The sequence below is a fragment of the Manis pentadactyla genome, chromosome 10 (genome assembly GCF_030020395.1).
Source record: "Manis pentadactyla isolate mManPen7 chromosome 10, mManPen7.hap1, whole genome shotgun sequence".
Classification (NCBI taxonomy): domain Eukaryota; kingdom Metazoa; phylum Chordata; class Mammalia; order Pholidota; family Manidae; genus Manis; species Manis pentadactyla.
The window spans coordinates 98,902,001-98,925,299 of NC_080028.1; the positions used below are offsets into that span (position 1 = coordinate 98,902,001).

Here is a 23,299-nt window from a genome sequence, read left to right on the forward strand (position 1 = left end):
TTTGGAGGTAAGTATACTTCATTTATCCCCAGGGCATATTAGATTCCTTTTAAAGGCCACTATTTTGAAGACGTTGAAGTAAGGGTACTGTTACTTTTAGAAATTAAAACTAAATACTATGTATCATTTTTTTAATGTTGCAAAAATCTGTGAATGCTAAATATACCTAACTTTATATTTTACATGAAATGCACCAGCTGTGTTGTATTTTATCTTACTTTTTCTTTCAGTCATGCATGCCTACAGCAGTACCATTGACTGTTGGGTTTATCCTGCCCGAAGCACTCCCACTGTTGGCAGGCTTGGCACCTATGAAGACCCAGCCTTCTCTAGCAGTCTTAGAAATCCCTAATCCCCGAACCACTAATCATACTCTATTTTACAACAAGAAATCAATTAACACCTGATCAAACCTCCACCCTGATGAAAAGTCAATCTGATTAACAGATCCAAATGCACCCCCTCCCCAAAACACAGGACACCCCAGAACACAGCAGTGTCTCACTCAGTGAGGCAACCAGTGTCGAGAAGTTATCTGTCAAAACAGGCCATGCACAGCGCCTGAGAGTCCCACTTCCACGCACTGAGATGAGCTGATTTTCAGAGCAGACTGAGGGCCCAGTTCTTGCAGGAATGCAGCGGGCCCAACCACTAGGATTCAGCTTTATGAGGAGCAGAAGGAAGAAAAACATGCAAGCAGAAGAGACAAGCAGTCTGAGTCTTCACAATTATCAGCAAGGCTCCCACTCTCACTTCTCAGAACTAGTTCATGAAAACATGACATGAGGACATAAAGTCTTACCTACAGAAGACTGGAACTGCGATGGAGCTGGTAGTGAAATATTTGGCACTGAAAGTGTGAAAACTTCTGCTGGAGATTGAACAGAGGGAGTATCTTCGGCTGGTGGTGTGAAATCTATCTCATCATCAAAATTATCTTCAAATTCCTAAAATAATAGAGGAGCAATGTTACATCCAATATAAATCAGCTTGACAGCAATAGTAAAAAACATTCACTAACATTTGAGATACAAACACTTATTCTCTCATTTGGGATATGCTGCCATAATTTTTTCCCCATTCATATGTACTTAAAGTAAAAGGCATAGGTAACTGTGTTCTCCGACTCCAAAGAACAGAATAAATGAGATTAAAAAATAAATTATACATATTTATGTAACTGTTTTAACTGATAGCTTGAAGTTAAATGAAAAATTTTCTAAAATGACCATGAAACTTAAAATGGAAATACTCTAAGTTCAGAAATTAACTTTTAAGTTATGAGCCTAAACTATTTTTTTATTATTCCCCTTCACAAATCCTTTTGCACACTAAATCAAACAAACTTTTTTCATTTTTAAATTGTATATGCATTTCCAGTCGCAATGGGAGTTCAATCAACTAAGGAGGGTTAAAACTCAGAAAAAAAAGATATTTGTAAGCAAGTCTTCTTTCTATGGAAAGAATAACAGTGGAAAAGTTACTAAACTGGGTAGAATCATCATCAAGAGCTGAACTATGAAGGTTAGTGTAAGACTGAGTAGCACGTAAGTGCAATTAGCATTCTCAGAACATCTGGTTTTCTAAAGATGGCAACTTTTAAAACAGAGGCCGCACCAAGAAAGTGGTGGAAATCTTTCCAGCGACTTTGTTCAGCAGAAAGCTGACTGACTCTTCTATCATCATTTCAGGGAGCTCAGTCTATGCTGGTGTCAGTGTTAATTTAACACAGATACAGATGATTAGCAAAGCCATTCACTTGCTCAGGAAATTAATGAGTATCACCCTCCCAGGTACCAAAACAAGCTGAGAGCAGACCAGTGCACAGTTTCCCATTCCACAGCAGACCTTCTTTTCATTTTCCTAAGTCCCCCATGCAAGGAAGGCAAAGTTACATTTCTCTGATAAAATATTTACGGTCTCACACGCATGTGAGAGCATATTATTCTCCTTTTGTCATCTGTGCTGTCAAATGCATTAGGGCACTACTGCTATTTGTAACAGGGGAGGGGTCACAGGGCAACTGAGGTGCTATAACATCAATCTGTGGGGTACCTCTAAACAGAAGAGTTTATTCAGTTTTCCCTGTGGACGTTCTGAAGGTTCTCTCATTAAAAAGGCCTTTAGCCATCACCCTCACCTTAAAAATAATGCCACTCCAAACTTGGCAGCAGCATACACACAATGAGGCAGTAGATGAGTCTAAAGATTCAGAGAAGTAAGACAGTATAATAAAAAATAATGAGGCTATGGAAGAAGACTGGGTCACTTTTAAAACTATGCCCGTGGCTATGGATGCACATGGGCAAGACACTTCCTTTCCTAGACCTTAGCTGTTAAATGCACAGTCCTGGTCTGTGAAATGACTCCCAAGGGACCAGTCATCTCTAAAACTGCACAGTTCTCGATCTAAAGGACACAGAAAAAGTAGAGAGTGACATTCTCCTTCGGTCTCAGTACCCAGAGCCAGAGGGGTACTCACCTGCATCACAGTCACCAGGGGGAGCCTCAAAGGAACAGACTCCCCACATTTGCATCATGATACTCTCCCTGAGTCAGGACTGAGATTCAGTCTGGGCAGAACCGTCTAAGGCGAGGTGAGGTATCAGGGCATGTGAGTGAGCCCGGATTTCATTCCAGCAACAATGATCAGACTTCATCTTCGTCCACAAATGGCAAGGTTTTTGGGCAAAGTCCCTCAGCAAGGTTGACAGGCAAAGGACGCTGCTTATCACTGACCCCCCACAGTGCAGTTATTAAGGCCCCACAGAAGTGCCTGTGGTGACTCTAGGGCCTAGGGGCTGATGTTGAGAAGAAAGCCCTGCATGTTTGAGGTAAAATCTAAAGAGAATGACCTGTGCTAGGGAGACTTTTTCTCCAGCCTTCATCTGTTCTCGTCCTTTCAACGTGCACAGCACTAGCATCAAGCCAAAAGGACAATATACCTCCTATCTCCCAGAGCTGCCACCAGACTCGAGGTAAGAAGGACACACAACAGAAACAGGTGGGAGGTTCTAGAAATGAGGTTTGCGAGTCCACTAAAAAGATGGGTTTAACTAGAAGACAGCTTTCTTTCTTTCCCAATTTGAACCAGTGGCCCTCAGGACCCCTTCGATAGCCCTAGTAGGGCTCTACATTAAGGACCATTTTCTCTGTATGCATTCCTATTGAACGAGTATTCACTGAGTCCTAATACGTGTAAGCAGGCATGCAGTAAGTTCTAGAGCAGGATATCCTAGCTGGATTCCAGCAGACCCCAGGCATCCGCAGCCAAAATGCCAGCCCTTTTGACCCCGACCCCCCAACCCGGATTTACAATCTGCAGCATTCTTCTTCCTCCTGTTTAGGGAACTTGGGATAAGGTAAACTGAAAGATGCTCTTCCTCAGACACAAAACACACTAGGGAATCCCTTGGCCTCAATAATCTTAACCAGAAATTCACCAGCATACAAGTTTGGGAAGAAAAAAAATGAAACAAGCCTGCTTCCCCTTACAGACCTCACAGCAACTGAACTCATCCATCATGCTTTATTCCCCACTTAGCAAAACTTATAACAGGCAACTGATTCTTATCAGTGATGCTCCAAGGCAGATCAGCAAACACAGTTGCTGGGCCAAATCTAAACCACCTATTTTTGTAAATAAAGTTTTATTGGCACAAAGCTACAACCATCTGCTTGCATGCTGTCTGTGGCTGATGCAGCACTACAATGGCAGAGCTGCATAGCCGAGATAGAGACTGTATGGCCCACAGTATTTACTATTTAGGGCAGAATATAGGATTGTTCGGCTCTTGACAGCAAAAGTTTGCCAACCCCTGCTCCCAAAGTGCTGTGATACACAGCCATTCTATTGATAAATGTATAAGAGGATGATTTTCAATGTTCCTACCATCTGTGCTCACCTTAAAATCTATTTCTGGGTCCTTACAGCAGGATACACAGTTTGCAATTAACACTATTAATAACATTAAACTGCCCACAGATAGGATCACAAAAGATGAGGAAACTTCTGCAGCAGGTGCCTCCCCTGGAAAGAGAAATAGTATTAACAACATGGACATTTCAAAATCAACTTGAATAAGCAAATCAATATATTTTCCATCAAATATAAATGGGACCAAGAGTTAATGAAATAATGCTTAAATGCTCAAGATAAAGCTGATGACCAATCCAGGATATGAAGTCAGATTTTTAAAAACTTCTTATTTTGAAGAATATTAGACTTACAGAAGAAGAGTTGCAGGGACAATATGGTCCCCATATACCCATCACCCAGCTTCCACTAGCATTAACATCTAACCGTGTGTGGTACATATATCCAAACGAAGGCAACAACATTGGTTCACTGCCGCTAACTGAACTTCAGACTCATTGGGCTTCCATTAGTATCCTTTATCTTTTCTAGGATTCAATCCAAGCCACCAATGCTGAATTTAATCCTCAGCCTACTTAGTCTCTTCTAATCTCTGATGTTTCTTAATCTTTCTTTGTGTTTCATAACATTGACACTTTGGTTACCTGGTAGGCTGTTCCTCAATTTGAGTTGCCTGGTGTCTTCTCATGATTCGGGAAGAAATCATGAGATTTCTAGATATGTGGGAAGAACCTAGAATACCAATGAGGGAACTGTCCTCAGCACATCACATCACAGTCACATGACATCAGCACGACGCAGTCCTGGTGATGTGAACCTTGGCCACTTGGCAGAAGCCAAGTTCACCATCCTGAAGTTACCACCTTTCCCTTTACGTACTCCATTCCTTAAAAGTGGGTCACACAGTCCAGTGCACACTCATGGAGAAAGGAATTAAGCTGTGCTTTCTGGAGGGGGAAGTATTATAGAATTTGTAGACATATGCTAAAACTACTATGGTAATTAATATTTGAGAGAGACACTTTGAAGCTATGCAAATATCCTGGGTCTCCTTAAAGTTTTGCACATTAATTTGCACATCTTTCACTGCATCTTGTTCCCATCAATTAATGTTGTGATGTTCTGTTTCCCCATCGCTCCTCCACTTATTATTTGGAATCCTCCTCTCAGGAAGATTTGTCCCTTCTCCCTTGCTTATTTACTCCGTCATTTTTATAGCTGCAGACTCATACCTATAAATACTTATTATAGTCTTTGGATTATCGTCTAACATAATCGTTATTTTGTGACTGAAACTGTTCCAGCTTTGGGCCCTGGGACTCTCTGAAGTTAACTGCTGGGTCCTCTGGACATGTGCCATTCTTTTATTTTTTTTCTCCAACACTTCCTCCCTCTACAGGAAGCTCCAGGCTTCTTGTATTTTCCCTAGTGTGGCTTTAAAATCAGTCACTTCTCCTAGGAGACTTGGTCAGACTGAAGAGCTTTCCTACAGAGCAAGTCTGCAAACTACAGCGTGTGGCTTGTTCTTTGCATGGTGGCAGGAGGTGGGGGTTACCCCAGCAAGAATTAATTTTACATCACTAAAGGACTGTTTTCAAACAAAACAGAACAAAAAATATGCAAAGACACTGCATGTGAGCCACCACACCTAGAATATTTTATTACCTGACTGTTTACAGAAAAATGTTGCAATTCCTGTCTAGAGCATATTTTTACATCTTTCAGCAAATACTTAGTTATCTGGAAAACATCTTACTCAGCTTGGGCTATTCTGAATCTTTTCTTTGTTGACCCAAATTGTTAAGTCTCACCTACTGGTGTATTACTAAAAAATAAATTAGTCCCCACCCCAGCTTTATTGAGATAGAATTGACATATAACATGGTGTAAGTTTAAGATGTACAACATGATGACTGGATGTATATACTGCGAAATGATTACCACAGAAAGGTTAGAAATAAACTTTTCCTTAAAATCCTCATGGCTAATTATGTGTTCAAACACATCAAGGGGATAGCATGGTGACAATGAACGAGGCCACCAACTGTCTTCAGTGGAACTATCGGACCAGAAGAAAATAAAGTCTAACCCAAACTCCTACATGAGCAAAACACATTCTTGAATATAAAACAACTTCAGTGAAGAGCAGAAGAGTCTAAGATCAGTTGCAAACAGGACTAAATTCCTTTCCAACAACAAAAGGTCTATCTGTGGAAGAGCAATGCTGAGACACACATTGTTACAGTGGGGCTCAGACCAGCTGAAGTCTTCCTTAAATCTGTGCCTAAAAATAATACAGTGAAATTACAGACCAATATCCCTGATGAACATAGATGCAAAAATACTCAACAAAATATTAGCAAACCAAATTCAAAAATACATCAAGAGGATCATACACCGTGATCAGGTGGGATTCATCTCAGGGATGCAAGGATGGTACAACATTTGAAAATCCATCAACATCATCCACCACATCAACAAAAAGAAGGACAAAAACCATATGATCATCTCCATAGATGCTGAAAAAGCACTGGACAAAATTCAACATCCATTCATGATAAAAACTCTTTTAACAAAATGGGTACAGAAGGCAAGTACCTCAACATAATAAAGGCCATATATGACAAACCCACATCATACTGAACAGCGAGAAGCTGAAAGCTTTTCACCTAAGATCGGGAACAAGAAAGGGATACCCACTCTCCCCACTGTTTTTCAGCATAGTACTGGAGGTCCTAGCCACGGCAATTAGACAAAACAAAGAAATACAAGGCATCTAGATTGGTAAAGAAGAAGTTAAACTGTCACTATTTGCAGATGACATGATAATGTACATAAAAAACCCTAAAGACTCCACTCCAAAACTACTTACAACTAATATCGGAATTCAGCAAAGCTGCAGGATACAAAATTAACACACAGATATCTGTGGCTTTCCTGTACACTAACAGAGAACTAAGAGAAAGAGAAATCAGGAAAAAAATTCCATTCACAATTGCATAAAAAGAATAAAATACCTAGGAATAAACCTAACCAAGGAAGTGAAAGACCTATATCCTGAAAACTACAAGACACTCTTAAGAGAAATTAAAGAGGACACTAACAAATGGAAACTCATCCCATGCTCCTGGCTAGAAGAATTAATATCGTCAAAATGGCCATCCTGCCCAAAGCAATATACAGATTCGATGCAATCCCTATTGAATTACCAACAGCATTCTTCAATGAATTGGAACAAACAGTTCAAAAATTCATATGGAACCACCAAAGACCCTGAATAGCCAAAGCAATCCTGAGAAGGAAGAATAAAGTGGGGGGATCTCACTCCCCAACTTCAAGCTCTACTACAAAGCCACAGTAATCAAGACAATTTCGTACTGGCACAAGAACAGACCCACAGACCAGTGGAACAGAATAGAGACTCCAAACATTAACCTAAACATATATGGTCAATTAGTGTATGATAAAGGAGCCATGGACATACAATGGGGAAATGACAGTCTCTTCCAACAGATGGTGCTGGCAGAACTGGACAGCTACATGTAAAAGAATGAAACTGGATCACTGTCTAACCCCATACACAAAAGTCAATTCAAAATGGATCAAAGACCTGAATGTAAGTCATGAAACCATAAAACTCTTAGAAAAAGACATAGGCAAAAATCTCTTGGACATAAACATGAGCAACTTCTTCATGAACATATCTCCCCGCAAGGGAAACAAAAGCAAAAATGAACAGGTGGGACAATATCAAGCTGAAAGGTTTCTGTACAGCAAAGGACACCACCAATAGAACAAAAAGACAACCTACAGTATGGGAGAATATATTCATAAATGACATATCCAATAAAGGGTTGACATCCAAAATATATAAAAAGCTCACGCACCTCAACAAACAAAAAGCAAATAACCCAATTAAAAAATGGTCAGAGGAGCTGAACAGACAGTTCTCCAAAGAAGAAATTCAGATGGTCAACAGGCACATGAAAAAATGCTCCACATCACTAATCATCAGAGAAATGCAAATTAAAACCACAGTGAGATATCACCTCACACCAGTAAGGATCACCACCATCCAAAAGACAAACAACAACAAATGTTGGCAAGGTTGTGGAGAAAGGGGAACCCTCCTACACTGCTGGTGGGAATGTAAATTAGTTCAACTATTGTGGAAAGCAGTATGGAGGTTCTCAAAATGCTTAAAATAGAAATACCATTTGACCCAGGAATTCCACTCCTAGGAATTTACCCTAAGAATGCAGCATCCCAGTTTGAAAAAGACAGATGCACCCCTATGTTTATCACAGCACTGTTTACAGTAGCCAAGAAATGGATGCAACCTAAATGTCTATCAGTAGATGAATGGATAAAGAAGATATGGTACATATACACAATGGAATATTATTCAGCCATAAGAAGAAAACAAATCTTATCATTTGCAACAACATGGATGGAGCTAGAGGGTATTTTGCTCAGTGAAATAAGCCAGGCAGAGAAAGACAAGTATCAAATGATTTCACTCATATGTGGAGTATAAAAACAAAGAAAAAAACTGAAGAAACAAAACAGCAGCAGACTCACAGAACCCAAGAATGGACTAACAGTTACCAAAGGGAAAGGGACTGGGGAGGATGGGTGGGAAGGGAGGGACAAGGGGGGAAAAGGGGCATTATGATTAGCACACACAATGTAGGGGGTGCACAGCGAGGGCTGTACAACACAGAAAAGACACGTAGTGATTCTATAGCATCTTACTATGTTGATGGACAGTGACTGCAATGGAGTATGTGGGGGGGACTTGGTGATGGGGGGAGTCTAGTAAACATAATGTTGCTCATGTAATTGTAGATTAATGATATCAAAATAAAAAATAACAATTTAGTGAACCAAGGGCTCTCAAGAATCCAAACAGTATCTGAAACAGAAGAAAATCCATACCTTGAACACAGGAAGAAACTTGGGGATTACTCTCAAAAGCCAATGAGGAGGGAAGACACCTTTCTTGGACAGTAGGAATTCCCTAACTACGGACACTTGGGACCATTTGGAAAGCTAAATTAAGTGGGAGGCAGTAAGCCCCTGACAGTCACTTTTCTCTGAAGACCCAGAAGGATCACTTTCTCCTTGAAGCTGCCTGTTCTCTCATCCTGCTTGCACTGTGCATCCCCACTATTTATTCTTATGACTCTGGTAATGACTGAACATGACTCCCAGGGTTATGCAGAGCAAAGCACCTTCATATACTCTGAATTTCACTGACTGTTAAGATGCAGTTTGCCTACTGTGTGTCCTCATCCCTAAATTTCAGGGGCATCTTATACTTCAAAGGAAGTTGTTTTTCATTAGTAGCATTTCTTTTTTCTTAATGGCACAAAAATATAAGTGAGTTATAATCAATCGTACCAGAGAGCTGATAAAATACCGTAATATTCCATTCCAGCTTCACGACAACCCTGAGAAAATGTGACCAGCTCCATGTCACCAGTGAGGACAGAGATATACCTGAGAGCCTGAGGTGGGAAAGCGGCAGACCAGACTCAGGGTTCAGGGATGCTGAATACAAACCTCCCCACTTCCGTGGCTACCATGCTGTTTTGCCTTCACAAGGTTAAATTTTTTAACTTAAAACCAGCCCTGGCTAAGTATTTTGAAAGGAAGCCCATTGTTAGACAGTCCACACCTCTGGGATCTCCATGATCCACAAAGCAGTCATTACTTTTCCTCTCTTTTCAACTGTATTTTTTTATCATTACACTCCATCCATCTACTGTAAGATTAATCCAAACTGCCTTAAGTCCAGTTCAATTATCTGATACATAGAGCTGTCTTCTGGGGATCATTAGGTAGGCATGAAGTCGTACCACGTTAAAACCAACTAATAATGCTGAGTTTTGCCCTACCTTGGTAATGTATTACTTCCAGCCAGACACTGCAGTGGTCTCTGCTCTCCCGCACTCAGATTTCCTCAGATATGCAAGGCCTGCTCAACCTCAGTGTCTACCAGTCCTATTAAAAGGACTCACAAATTAGTGCCAAAGAAGAAATTTACTAGGTAGCCTCAAGTAGAAATTTTTACAGTTCCCCATTTTTGAAAACTATTTGCGGTATTCATCTGATCAGTCCAAAAAGCACTGTGCTCTTTAAAAACTCTGTCTAATAACAATGGAAGAAAAATTTCCATAAGATGAAGAAATCAAACCAACTTAGCAGAGGCTGGAAGGCGAGATGGGTTTGAATAAACCACACAGAGGAAGTAAACTCTAGTGGAGAGGTACGACCACTAAAACCCCCATGCTCCAGTGGTAAAACTGGAAGGTTCCTGATTGCAACTGCTAGGAAACTATAAGACAGACAGCTTTCCTCAATAACCCCCATTTACAGCATTCAGAAATTCATCAATCAAACCATCATCTACTGAAGAAAAACATCCACAGCGACAGGAGCGTCCCCCTGGTTTCAGGCAGCTTTACCAATTACACAGTGAGAATGAAGTAATCAGAGGCTTAGAGTACTTGTATGCTTCCCCAAGACACTGATTAAAAAATACTTGACATGAGAGGGGCGGAAGATGGCGGCGTGAGTAGAGCAGCGGAAATCTCCTCCCAAAACAATATATATCTATGAAAATATAACAAAGACAACCCTTCCTAGAATAAAGACCAGAGGACACAGGACAATATCCAGACCACGTCCGCACCTGAGAGAACCCAGTACCTCGCTAAGGGGGTGAGATACAAGCCCCGGCCCGGCGGGAGCCGAGCGCCCCTCCCCCCAGCTCTCGGCGGGAGAAGAATAGGCAGAGCCGGAGGGAGACGGAGCCCAGGGCTGCCGAACACCCAGCCCCAGCCATCCGGACCAGAGTGCAGGGCCCTGGATACTAGGAAAACAGGGTAGCAAGAACAGTGAGCGGGCACTGGAGGCCGGTTGCCGGAGGACATAAGAAAAGCGCGCAACCATTTTTTTTTTTTTTTTGCTTTTTTGCTGTTTTGTTTTGGCGAGCGCTTTTTGGAAGTCCTAAAGGGATAGGGACCCCAATACTAGGGAAACAGGGCAGCAAGACCGGTGAGCAGAGGCCTGAGGCTGGCACCAGAGAATAAAGAAAAACGAGTGACCACCTTTTTTTTTTTTAATTAAAAAAATTTTTTTTTTTTTTTTTTTTGGTAGTCGTTGTTTTGTTTTCTCAGGTGCTTTTTGGAAGTCTTAAAGGGGCAGGGTGGGACACTTAATCCAGAGGTAGGGAATCCGGGGATCTCTGGGCACACTAACCCCTGCGCTGCAGGGAGCAGGGAGGCCCCTTACGGAGATAAATAGCCTCCCGGCAGCTTCTGCTCCAACGCGACTCCACCACTTTGGAGTAGCTGCCCGAGCCAGGCCACGCCCACAGCAACAGCGGAGATTAACTCCATAGCAGCCGGGCAGGAAGCAGAAACCCTGTCTGCGCGCAGCTGCGCAGCACAAGCCACAAGAGGTCGCTGTTCTCCCAGGAGAGGAGGGCCACAAACCAACAAGAAAGGAAGTCCTTCCAGCCGTCACTCGTCCCAGCTCTGCAAACTATTCCTATCACCATGAAAAGGCAAAGCTACAGGCTGACAAAGATCACAGAGACAACACCAGAGAAGGAGACAGACCTAACCAGTCTTCCTGAAAAAGAATTCAAAATAAGAATCATAAACATGCTGACAGAGATGCAGAGAAATAAGCAAGAGAAATGGGATGAAGTCCGGAGGGAGATCACAGATGTCAGAAAGGAGATCGCAGAAATGAAACAAACTCTGGAAGGGTTTATAAGCAGAATGGATAGAATGCAAGAGGCCATTGATGGAATTGAAATCAGAGAACAGGAACGCATAGAAGCTGACATAGAGACAAAAGGATCTCCAGGAATGAAACAATATTAAGAGAACTGTGTGACCAATCCAAAAGGAACAATATCCGTATTATAGGGGTTCCAGAAGAAGAAGAGAGAGGAAAAGAGATGGAAAGTATCTTAGAAGAAATAATTGCTGAAAACTTCCCCAAACTGGGGGAGGAAGTAATTGAACAGACCACGGAAATACACAGAACCCCCAACAGAAAGGATCCAAGAAGGACACCACCAAGACACATAATAATTAAAATGGCAAAGATCAAGGACAAGGAAAGAGTGTTAACGGCAGCTAGAGAGAAAAAGGTCACCTATAAAGGGAAACACATCAGGCTAACATCAGATTTCTCAACAGAAACCCTGCAGGCCAGAAGAGAATGGCATGATATATTTAATGCAATGAAACAGAAGGGCCTTTAACCAAGGATACTGTATCCAGCACGACTATCATTCAAATATGATGGTGGGATTAAACAATTCCCAGACAAACACAAGCTGAGGGAATTTGCTTTCCACAAACCACCTCTACAGAACATCTTACAGGGACTGCTCTAGATAGGAGCACTCCTAGAAAGAGCACAGCACAAAACACACAACATATGAAGAATCGAGGAGGAGGAACAAGAAGGGAGAGAAGAAAAGAATCTCCAGACAGTGTATATAACAGTTCAATAAGCAAGCTAAGTTAGGCAGTAAGATACTAAAGAGGCTAACCTTGAACCTTTGGTAACCACGAACTTAAAGCCTGCAATGGCAATATGTACATATCTTTCAATAGTCACCCTAAATGTTAATGGGTTGAATGCACCAATCAAAAGACACAGAGTAATAGAATGGATAAAAAAGCAAGACCCATTTACATGCTGCTTACAAGAAACTCACCTCAAACCCAAAGACATGTACAGACTAAAAGGCAAGGGATGGAAAAACATATTTCAAGCAAACAACAGTGAGAAGAAAGCAGGGGTTGCGGTACTAATATCAGACAAAATAGACTTCAAAACAAAGAAAGTAACAAGAGATAAAGAAGGACACTACATAATGATAAAGGGCTCAGTCAAACAAGAGGATATAACCATTCTAAATATATATGCACCCAACACAGGAGCACCAGCATGTGTGAAACAAATACTAACAGAACTAAAGGGGGATATAGACTGCAATGCATTCATTCTAGGAGACTTCAACACACCACTCACCCCAAAGGATAGATCCACCGGGCAGAAAATACGTAAGGACACGGAAGCACTGAACAACACAGTAGAGCAGATGGACCTAACAGACATCTACAGAACTCTACATCCAAAAGCAACAGGATACACATTCTTCTCAAGTGCACATGGAACATTCTCCAGAATAGACTACATACTAGGCCACAAAAAGAGCCTCAGTAAATTCCAAAAGATTGAAATCCTACCAACCAACTTTTCAGACCACAAAGGCATAAAACTAGAAATAAACTGTACAAAGAAAGCAAAGAGGCTCACAAACACATGGAGGCTTAACAACACACTCCTAAATAATCAATGGATCAATGACCAAATCAAAATGGAGATCCAGCAATATATGGAAACAAATGACAACAACAACACTAAGCCCCAACTTCTGTGGGACACAGCAAAAGGAGTCTTAAGAGGAAAGTATATAGCAATCCAAGCATATTTAAAAAAGGAAGAGCAATCCCAAATGAATGGTCTAATGTCACAATTATCGAAATTGGAAAAAGAAGAACAGATGAGGCCTAAGGTCAGCAGAAGGAGGGACATAATAAAGATCAGAGAAGAAATAAATAAAATTGAGAAGAATAAAACAATAGCAAAAATCAATGAAACCAAGAGCTGGTTCTTCGAGAAAATAAACAAAATAGATAAGCCTCTAGCCAGACTTATTAAGAAGAAAAGAGAGTCAACACAAATCAACAGTATCAGAAACGAGAAAGGAAAAATCATGACAGACCCCACAGAAATACAAAGAATTATTAGAAAATACTATGAAAACCTATATGCTAACAAGCTGGGAAATCTAGGAGAAATGGACAACTTCCTACAAAAATACAACCTTCCACAATTGACCCAGAAAGAAACAGAAAATCTAAACAGACCAATTACCAGCAACGAAATTGAAGTGGTAATCAAAAAACTACCAAAGAACAAAACCCCCGGGCCAAATGGATTTACCTCGGAATTTTATCAGACATACAGGGAAGACATAATACCCATTCTCCTTAGAGTTTTCCAAAAAATAGAGGAGGAGGGGATACTCCCAAACTCATTCTATGAAGCTAACATCACCCTAATACCAAAACCAGGCAAAGACCCCACCAAAAAAGAAAACTACAGACCAATATCCCTGATGAACGTAGATGCAAAAATACTCAACAAAATATTAGCAAACCGAATTCAAAAATACATCAAAAGGATCATACACCATGACCAAGTGGGATTCATCCCAGGGATGCAAGGATGGTACAACATTCGAAAGTCCATCAACATCATCCACCACATCAACAAAAAGAAAGACAAAAACCACATGATCATCTCCATAGATGCTGAAAAAGCATTTGACAAAGTTCAACATCCATTCATGATAAAAACTCTCATCAAAATGGGAATAGAGGGCAAGTACCTCAACATAATAAAGGCCATCTATGATAGACCCACAGCCAACATTATATTGAACAGCGAGAAGCTGAAAGCATTTCCTCTGAGATCGGGAACTAGACAGGGATGCCCACTCTCTCCACTGTTATTTAACATAGTACTGGAGGTCCTAGCCACGGCAATCAGACAAAACAAAGAAATACAAGGAATCCAGATTGGTAAAGAAGAAGTTAAACTGTCACTATTTGCAGATGACATGATACTGTACATAAAAAACCCTAAAGACTCCACCCCAAAACTACTAGAACTGATATCGGAATACAGCAAAGTTGCAGGATACAAAATCAACACACAGAAATCTGTGGCTTTCCTATATACTAACAATGAACCAACAGAAAGAGAAATCAGGAAAACAACTCCATTCACAATTGCATCAAAAAAAATAAAATACCTAGGAATAAACCTAACCAAAGAAGTGAAAGACTTATACTCTGAAAACTACAAGTCACTCTTAAGAGAAATTAAAGGGGACACTAACAGATGGAAACTCATCCCATGCTCGTGGCTAGGAAGAACTAATATCGTCAAAATGGCCATCCTGCCCAGAGCAATATACAGATTTGATGCAATCCCTATGAAACTACCAGCAACATTCTTCAATGAACTGGAACAAATAATTCAAAAATTCATATGGAAGCACCAAAGACCCCGAATAGCCAAAGCAATCCTGAGAAAGAAGAATAAAGTAGGGGGGATCTCACTCCCCAACTTCAAGCTCTACTATAAAGCCATAGTAATCAAGACAATTTGGTACTGGCACAAGAGCAGAGCCACAGACCAATGGAACAGACTAGAGAATCCAGACATTAACCCAGACATATATGGTCAATTAATATTTGATAAAGGAGCCATGGACATACAATGGTGAAATGACAGTCTCTTCAACAGGTGGTGCTGGCAAAACTGGACAGCTACATGTAGGAGAATGAAACTGGACCATTGTATAACCCCATATACAAAAGTAAACTCAAAATGGATCAAAGACCTGAATGTAAGTCATGAAACCATTAAACTCTTGGAAGAAAACATAGGCAAAAACGTCTTAGACATAAACATGAGTGACCTCTTCTTGAACATATCTCCCCGGGCAAGGAAAACAACAGCAAAAATGAACAAGTGGGACTATATTAAGCTGAAAAGCTTCTGTACAGCAAAAGACACCATCAATAGAACAAAAAGGATCCCTACAGTATGGGAGAATATATTTGAAAATGACACATCCGATAAAGGCTTGATGTCCAGCATATATAAAGAGCTCACACACCTCAACAAACAAAAAACAAATAACCCAACTAAAAAATGGGCAGAGGAACTGAACAGACAGTTCTCCAAAAAAGAAATACAGATGGCCAACAGACACATGAAAAGATGCTCCACATCGCTAATTATCAGAGAAATGCAAATTAAAACTACAATGAGGTATCACCTCACACCAGTAAGGATGGCTGCCATCCAAAAGACAAACAACAACAAATGTTGGCGAGGCTGTGGAGAAAGGGGAACCCTCCTACACTGCTGGTGGGAATGTAAGTTAGTTCAACCATTGTGGAAAGCAGTATGGAGGTACATCAAAATGCTCAAAACAGACTTACCATTTGACCCAGGAATTGCACTCCTAGGAATTTACCCTAAGAATACAGCAATCAAGTATGAGAAAGATCAGTGCACCCCTATGTTTATCGCAGCACTATTTACAATAGCCAAGAATTGGAAGCAACCTAAATGTCCATCGATAGATGAATGGATAAAGAAGATGTGGTACATATACACAATGGAATACTACTCAGCCATAAGAAAAGGGCAAATCCAATCATTTGCAGCAACATGGATGGAGCTGGAGGGTATTATGCTCAGTGAAACAAGCCAAGTGGAGAAAGAGAAATACCAAATGATTTCACTTATCTGTGGAATATAAGAACAAAGGAAAAACTGAAGGAACAAAACAGCACCAGAATCACAGAACTCAAGAATGGACTAACAGGTACCAAAGGAAAAGGGACTGGGGAGGATGGGTGGGTAGGGAGGGATAAGGGGTGGGGAGAAGTAGGGGGGTATTAAGATTAACATGCATGGGGGGGTAGGAGAAAAGGGAGGGCTGTACAACACAGAGAAGGCAAGTAGTGATTCTACAACATTTTGCTATGCTGATGGACAGTGACTGTAAAGGGGTTTATAGGGGAGACCTGGTATAGGGGAGAGCCTAGTAAACATAATATTCGTCATGTAAGTGTAGATTAGTGATACCAAAAACAAAACAAAACAAAACGAAACAAAAAAAAAGGGGGCTGTTCCTGTGTGGTAACCTCCAATGAGTTCTACACAAGGGTATAAAGGGCATATAAAAGTGTAGGCAAAGGGTCTGTTTGTGTTTATACAGAGGATCAAAGCCTAATTTGACTACCCTGAAAATGAACTAAGATATGATATGAAAGAGAACTTCCAACATCAGCACTCTCTGGAAGACTCATGCCAGAAGATGATCATCAAAAAACCCCAACAAAGATCCACGCACTGCTACAGCTGTAGATGCACTCATCCCACCAACTTCTGGACTTGCCATGGGAATGAGGAAGGAGATATCTAAGCTGGCCTGTGCATACAGTAAAACAACAAATTTGACTGGATCTATACTGTTGGAACTCAACCAAGAATTAGGAGAAGTGCAAATTGTAGCGCTCCAAAATCTTACAACTACAGACTATTTACTGTTAAAAGAACATAAGGGATGTGAACATTCCCCAGGAATGGGTTGTTTTAATTTGTCTGATTTCTCTCAGACTGTTCAAGTTCAGTTGGACAATACCCACCATATCATAGATAAGTTTTCACAAATGCCTAAGGTGCCTAACTGGTTTTCTTGGTTTCACTGGAGATGGCTGGTCAATTACAGATATGCTTTGGTTATGTAACTATACTCCTATTATGTTAATGTATGTACGCAATTTAAGTAGTAGCTTAAAACCTACACATGCTGAAGTTACTCTACAAGAAGATATGTCAAAGAAATAATCAATCTTCCCATGTTTTCTTCCGCCTGCTACTTCTATAGCTTTTCTTCTTCCTTCCTAATTACAACCCTTAAATAGAATTCGTGCCTCATATCAAATTTACCGAGTATCATAATTCTTCCAAGTGGTAAAGATACCTCAAGACAAATGCTGGGCATAGAAGCCACAGGGCATAAATATGCAAAGAAATAAAAAGCTAACCATTTCAAACAATAAGGCTTCTCTCTCAGTTACCAACTTTACATTTCCCTGTATGGCCCCGGAAGATGACTGGTTAGCCAGAGACGGGTAAGATTCCTCAAGGGAGGAACAACCTAAGACAGGCACAGTCGCAGGGGGGTCATCAGGTGAGAAATTTGGGATCAACAGAGGTGAGGCTTAGAACCTCACCCCCCCATTCTGAAAGAAATCTTCTGCATACGTGGATGTTTTATTGCCCTGGTCTAGCTTGGATTAACACATAGTCTACAGGCACACACCTGATCATCTACATTTGCTCTCTTACAACACTAAACTATGTTTTCTACCTTTATCTTGTATCTACCTACCACTTCAGCATTTTATTAAAAATAATAATAATAAAGAGAGAAATGTGGTATCCACATATAAATCAAGTATAAAAACCAAATGAGTATTCATATTTGAACTGACTGTTTAGAGTTCATAATGCATGAGCAAAACCTAAAGTTTCTGTGATGACTGCCCTTGTACTGTTCACTATGTAACTTATTCATTATGTAAGAATTTGTTCTCCATGTAAGAACTTGTTTGTTATGCCTCAGAAGATTGGAGACTGACGAAAATTAGGCTTGGGGTAGATTAATGATTGTGCATTGAGCATTGACTCCCCTATACAGAATTTTATTGTTGTTAACAACCATTTGATCAATAAATATGAGAGATGCCCTCACAAAAAAAAAAAAAAAAAAAAAAAAGGACAGACTTCCAATGGTAAAATAAATAAGTAACCGGGATGTAATGTATAGCATAAGGAATATAGTCAAGATATTGTAACAGCTTGGTAGGGTGATAGCTGGAACCTAGCATTATGTATATAAATGTTTTATCACTGTGTTGTACACTTGAAACTAATGTAATGTAATACTGTGCGTCAACTACCCTTCAATAAAAAATAATTATCTAAAAAAAAAAAAAAAAGAAATACTTGACATCTCAAAAGCACATTGTGAGTTTTCATTTTATAGTTTTCAAACTATTTTAATAGACATCTAACACTTGATTTAATAAGCAGGAAATACGAGGAACTCCAAGAGGGAGGCATGTGTTACCTGTTTTATAGACAGGTAATTTGGAGAACACCACCTCTAAGTAATGACTCAGAGTAACTCAGGTGTACTACCTAATTATTAATTCAACCATACAAATCTCTCCCTAGACCCTCGATCAGAACTCCAACATATATGTAATTAAAGAGTCGCCTGGAAATCCATTTTTAGATTAAATTTAAAAAATTTAAAGGTCCACAGATAAAAAGAATTGATGATCAATTGCTGATATTCGAAGTTTGTTATTCCTTCTTCAGTTACTAACTGACACCGTTTTTATAAAGAGAAATTTCCTCTACTTACTGTTTAGTTACCTAGTGTTTCAAGTCATAAGAAGTGGGGCTGAAAGTCCAAACCCTCTAATCACATGGCTGCCTCCTTCGGCCCCCAGAGCCCATCCTGAAGCTATGCAGGGGCTCAGCAAGAGTCACTTCAACAGCATAAATTCAGGTGTGGCTGAAAGGGGCTTGTTACTAGTAGCAAGAGATGTTCCTATCACTCCTATCACTCAGGAAATTCCAAGGATTTTAGGAGCGCTATGCCAGGAAAGGAGACAAAGACCAAATATTTATTCCCTACTACGTCACAGATATGTACCCTAGAACAGGGATCAGGAAGCGATGGCCTGTGGGCAAAATCCTGCCCAATCCTGTTTTGGTATGGCCTGCATGCTAAGAGTGTTTACATTTTCAAATACTTATTCAAAAAAAAAAAAGAAAAAAAACAAAAGAATACTATTTCATGACATGTAACATTTATATCAATAGTTAATAATGCAAAAAGACAACCAGACATTATGCGCCTCGTGATGGAGAAACATACCACCACCTACAAAACATAACCACCAAAACCACCGCCAACAGAACATTAACCCTCTATCTGACTAAGCCTTAACATCTAAATGCCGGTTTTAAGGAAATAAAGAGGACAGTGTAACATATTAAGTATCACCCCAAGAATGCCATCAGCAAAACACAGGCTATGAAAACCCTCATGGAGAAAGACCTGATGAATTATAAGGAGAAAGAGAGAGGGAAAGATGGAGAAGGGATTAAGAGATTTAAAAAGACACAGCAACCAATGACAATGCATGGTGTTATTTGAATTATGGTTCAAACTCTTAAAAAAATCACAACATTTGAGACAAATGGAAATCCGAATACTGGCAACTGACCATATTAAGGAGTGTGACTCATTCCTCCTAGCAGTGATAATAGCAGCATGGTTATGCTTTTACAAGTAGTCCTTATCTTTCATGGATAGTGACTGATTTAATGATATCTGGAATTTGCTTGAAAATCGCAGGGTGTTGGAGGAAGGGGTGGGGTAGTGTGAAGAGAGACGGCATGAACCAAGTCAAGCTGAGAGAAAGGTACGTGGGAATCCATTACAGTATCTGGCCCGCCTCGTGTGTGTATGTTTGAGTTTTCCATTTATTAGTAATTTCTTCACATCCATTAAATAAAAAAATAAATATGAGAAAAAAGTAGATATGACAATTTACAATCTATATTCTTGCCTACTCTAGATTCATCCTCATCCTCACCACTGGAGACTATCCTTCACGTCCCACAGGTTAGAGTTCCTGCCTTTGGACCCCCCATGCACCCTGAATTTCCCCACCATAGAGCCTACCACACTGCACATCTTAAATGCCCGTATGTCTTCCCCACTAGACTGGAAGCTAAATGGGGTCAGGGCCCAGGCCTACACACCCCACCCAGCAGAGAGCCTGGCATTCAGGCCCAGCAGAGAGCCCAGCAGAGAGCCTGGCATTCAGGCAGAAGGTAGATGAGAGACACAGCCACTAAAGGAACTTCAGCAAGGGAGGGAAGATGAAGGAGAGGGAAGGGGAAGGAGAGCGAGCCATAATTAATCTACTGGTGAACAGAATAAACTTACGTTTTCAGGGTCAGACCAGACTGTAAGAGCAGCATTCCCTCAATCACTGTATTCTCTTAACTCGGCAGACTTTCTTCCCATTACTGAGCACACCCTGATGCACACTGTACTGGGCTGGCTGTCTCTCCTCACTGTTAGAATAGTTTACCATTTACTCCCCAGGTCTCAGAGAACTCCACAAACATTCCCTATTTACCCATTTTATGATTCATTTTTAGCAGTCTATTATGTTGTTTTCTTTAAAAAATAAGTTTTCTCAAAAAGTGAATTTCCCCCAACTTAAGTTCTCCTGTGGTAACAAGTATTTATTCACATGTTCTCCTCAGAATCTCATTTCCCTGGAAGCTGTCAGACTAGCCTCACTCTGCATCATCAAAGAAGCGCTCCAAAGGTGCCCTCTCCTCTGAGGGAGCCCCCGCAGGTGCCGGACTGGGGAGAAAGCCCAGCACAGGACCGGGGCCCCACTGCTCGTGGGCCCAGCCCCTTGGGCCTCCACTCCAACACGGCGAAAAAAGGGAGTCTTTACAGACACCTTCTAAGGCATGACTCTAAATCTGTTTAAGTCTGAATGCTGTGTATTAATCTGCTCAGACCATCATATAGAATACCACACACTGGGCAGCTTAAAGAACAGAAATCTCCTGTCTCACAGCTTTGGAGACTGCAAATCCAAGAAGGCATCAGCAGGGATGGTTCCTTCTGAGGCCTCCTCTCCCTGGCTTGCAGACAGCCATCTACTGTGCTCTCACATCCCTGATGTCAAATTTCCTCTTCTTATAGGACACACTGGATTGGCAACTGAGGAGCTAATGGCCTCACTTTAACATACCCTATTCAGGCCTCATTTCCAAATTCAGTCACCTTCTGAGGTACTGGCAGAGGAGGGGGATGGAGGGAACCCATTCAGTCCACAGCACCATAAATTTATTAATTTAGGAACACCATCCTCACTAGGAGGGGATCCATCCCTGAGGGCAGGCACCAGGACAAGAATATGCTGCTTTTCTGGCTTCCAGGGAGGCAATGGTATGGGAATGCAAAGGGCTGTACAGCTGCTAAAGTGAGGGTCACTCTTCTGCTTGCTCTTCTCTTGGGCTGGTACAAAAGGAAACTTGGTAGAACTCAGAGAAGCAAAGGACCAACCATCTTCCCAACTGTTCCTGACATAAAATCCTCCTCTCAAATACACAGTTTTGTCTTTTTTTGTAAAGGGTAGGACCACCAAGTCCATCTTCTTTTTCCTGACAAGCAGCTGTACATCTTAGAGAACTAGTAAGATGAATCATCACCGTAGTTCTTTGGGGAAAAAGTTTTAGATAATCATTGCAAATCACACATTTTACTTATTTAACACCTCAGAATTACAAACCCACCTATCAAAAAGATTTCCTAAACACAGATTCTTAAGTGGCTTGATGTTTTCCTTGCCTCTTAATGTAACAATGCATCTATTTATACTAACATTAAATAATGCACTCTCCTAATGGTATTCTAATATTAGAAAGGGAAAATGAAGCACAGTACTAAATATATCACCCACACAGAACAGTAAATGTTGCATTGATGATCTAGTTGATGAATCAGAGACTCCACAAAGACCCCTAAGCCAGAATATCAACAGCCTAGAAAAATAAATCACACTATTGCTAATCAGTGTTCTGGTTCAGAAGTGATTTTCAAGGTCAGCCAACCTAACTGTTCTCTCATACTTGCCGAAAGGTTATCTAATTTGAGTGATGACTGAAAAGCTGTGAATGAGATCATTTTATATGAAGCTACTCTTTCTCTCAGCTTATCTATTAAAATGTTATGAGAGGTTCATTTTTTTATTAAGTTAATTTTTTAAAATTTACATACAGCTGATATACAATCTTACATTGGTTCCAAGTATACAACACAGTGGTTCAACAGTTCCCCACGTTATTAAATCCTCACCCCCCATTAGGGCAGTTACTATCTGTCAGCATAGATGTTACAGCATTGTTGGCTATATTCTCTATGCTGAACTATCAAGGTTCATTTCTTGCCAATCTGAAAAGCACTAACTAGGATGGAGACTGCCACCAAAGAGCTCATCTACGGTGGCAGAGTTCAGCCACAGGAATGTCAGGTCTAGATGACTTCAGTCACACTACTGTGCCCTGTGCCCTCACACCCTAGAAAAATGACAGCAGGGATAATACCATATGTAGCAGAATCTTAATCACATTGGTGGCATAGTTGAGCTGTGGAGTAATGCACAGTGCTTAGACATTGTAACACCTGTGAAGCAGGCTCTTCCTGTGGCCCAGGCAGCCAGCTCAGGAAGAGGCAGGAACTTATGGCCAGTTTCCCAGGGCTTCCCACACACAACCGGACACCTCAGTGTTCCACTAATGTCTCGGGAAAGTACACTGTGTCTTTCCATACAACTTCCCACTGAAATCTGCAGACATGTACAGGTAAAGCAACAGCAGTACGGGAATCACAACACTCAGCGAATACAATTTCTGTACAATGGGGCCAGAGGGCTGGAGATGACCTAAATGTGTGCTCCTTACTTCTTAGGTAGGGAAGGACCCTAAATAGCCCAGAAAAACACTTCTACCTTTTTCTTTATAATTCCCTACAACACCTTGATAGAGTCTATGGTCTCAGAACCTTTCCAGCTTCCCAGGGTCCAAGTTAAATTCTTGTTAATATAACTGAAACGTATTCATAAG

At 40.8% G+C, this 23,299-nt stretch overlaps 1 protein-coding gene across 2 annotated transcripts in view; it reads right to left on the bottom strand.

The window, feature by feature from the left end:
- The window catches only part of LMTK2 (lemur tyrosine kinase 2), a 115,520-nt gene that overhangs the window by 75,959 nt on the left and 16,262 nt on the right, over positions 1-23,299 (bottom strand). For both annotated transcript variants that reach the window (XM_036897061.2, XM_036897060.2), the window contains exons 2-3: positions 3,906-4,030; positions 803-947 (exon numbers count right to left, since the gene is read on the bottom strand). In XM_036897061.2, coding sequence (XP_036752956.2) covers positions 803-947; positions 3,906-4,030 — 270 coding nt within the window. The remainder of the gene's footprint in view (positions 1-802; positions 948-3,905; positions 4,031-23,299) is intronic.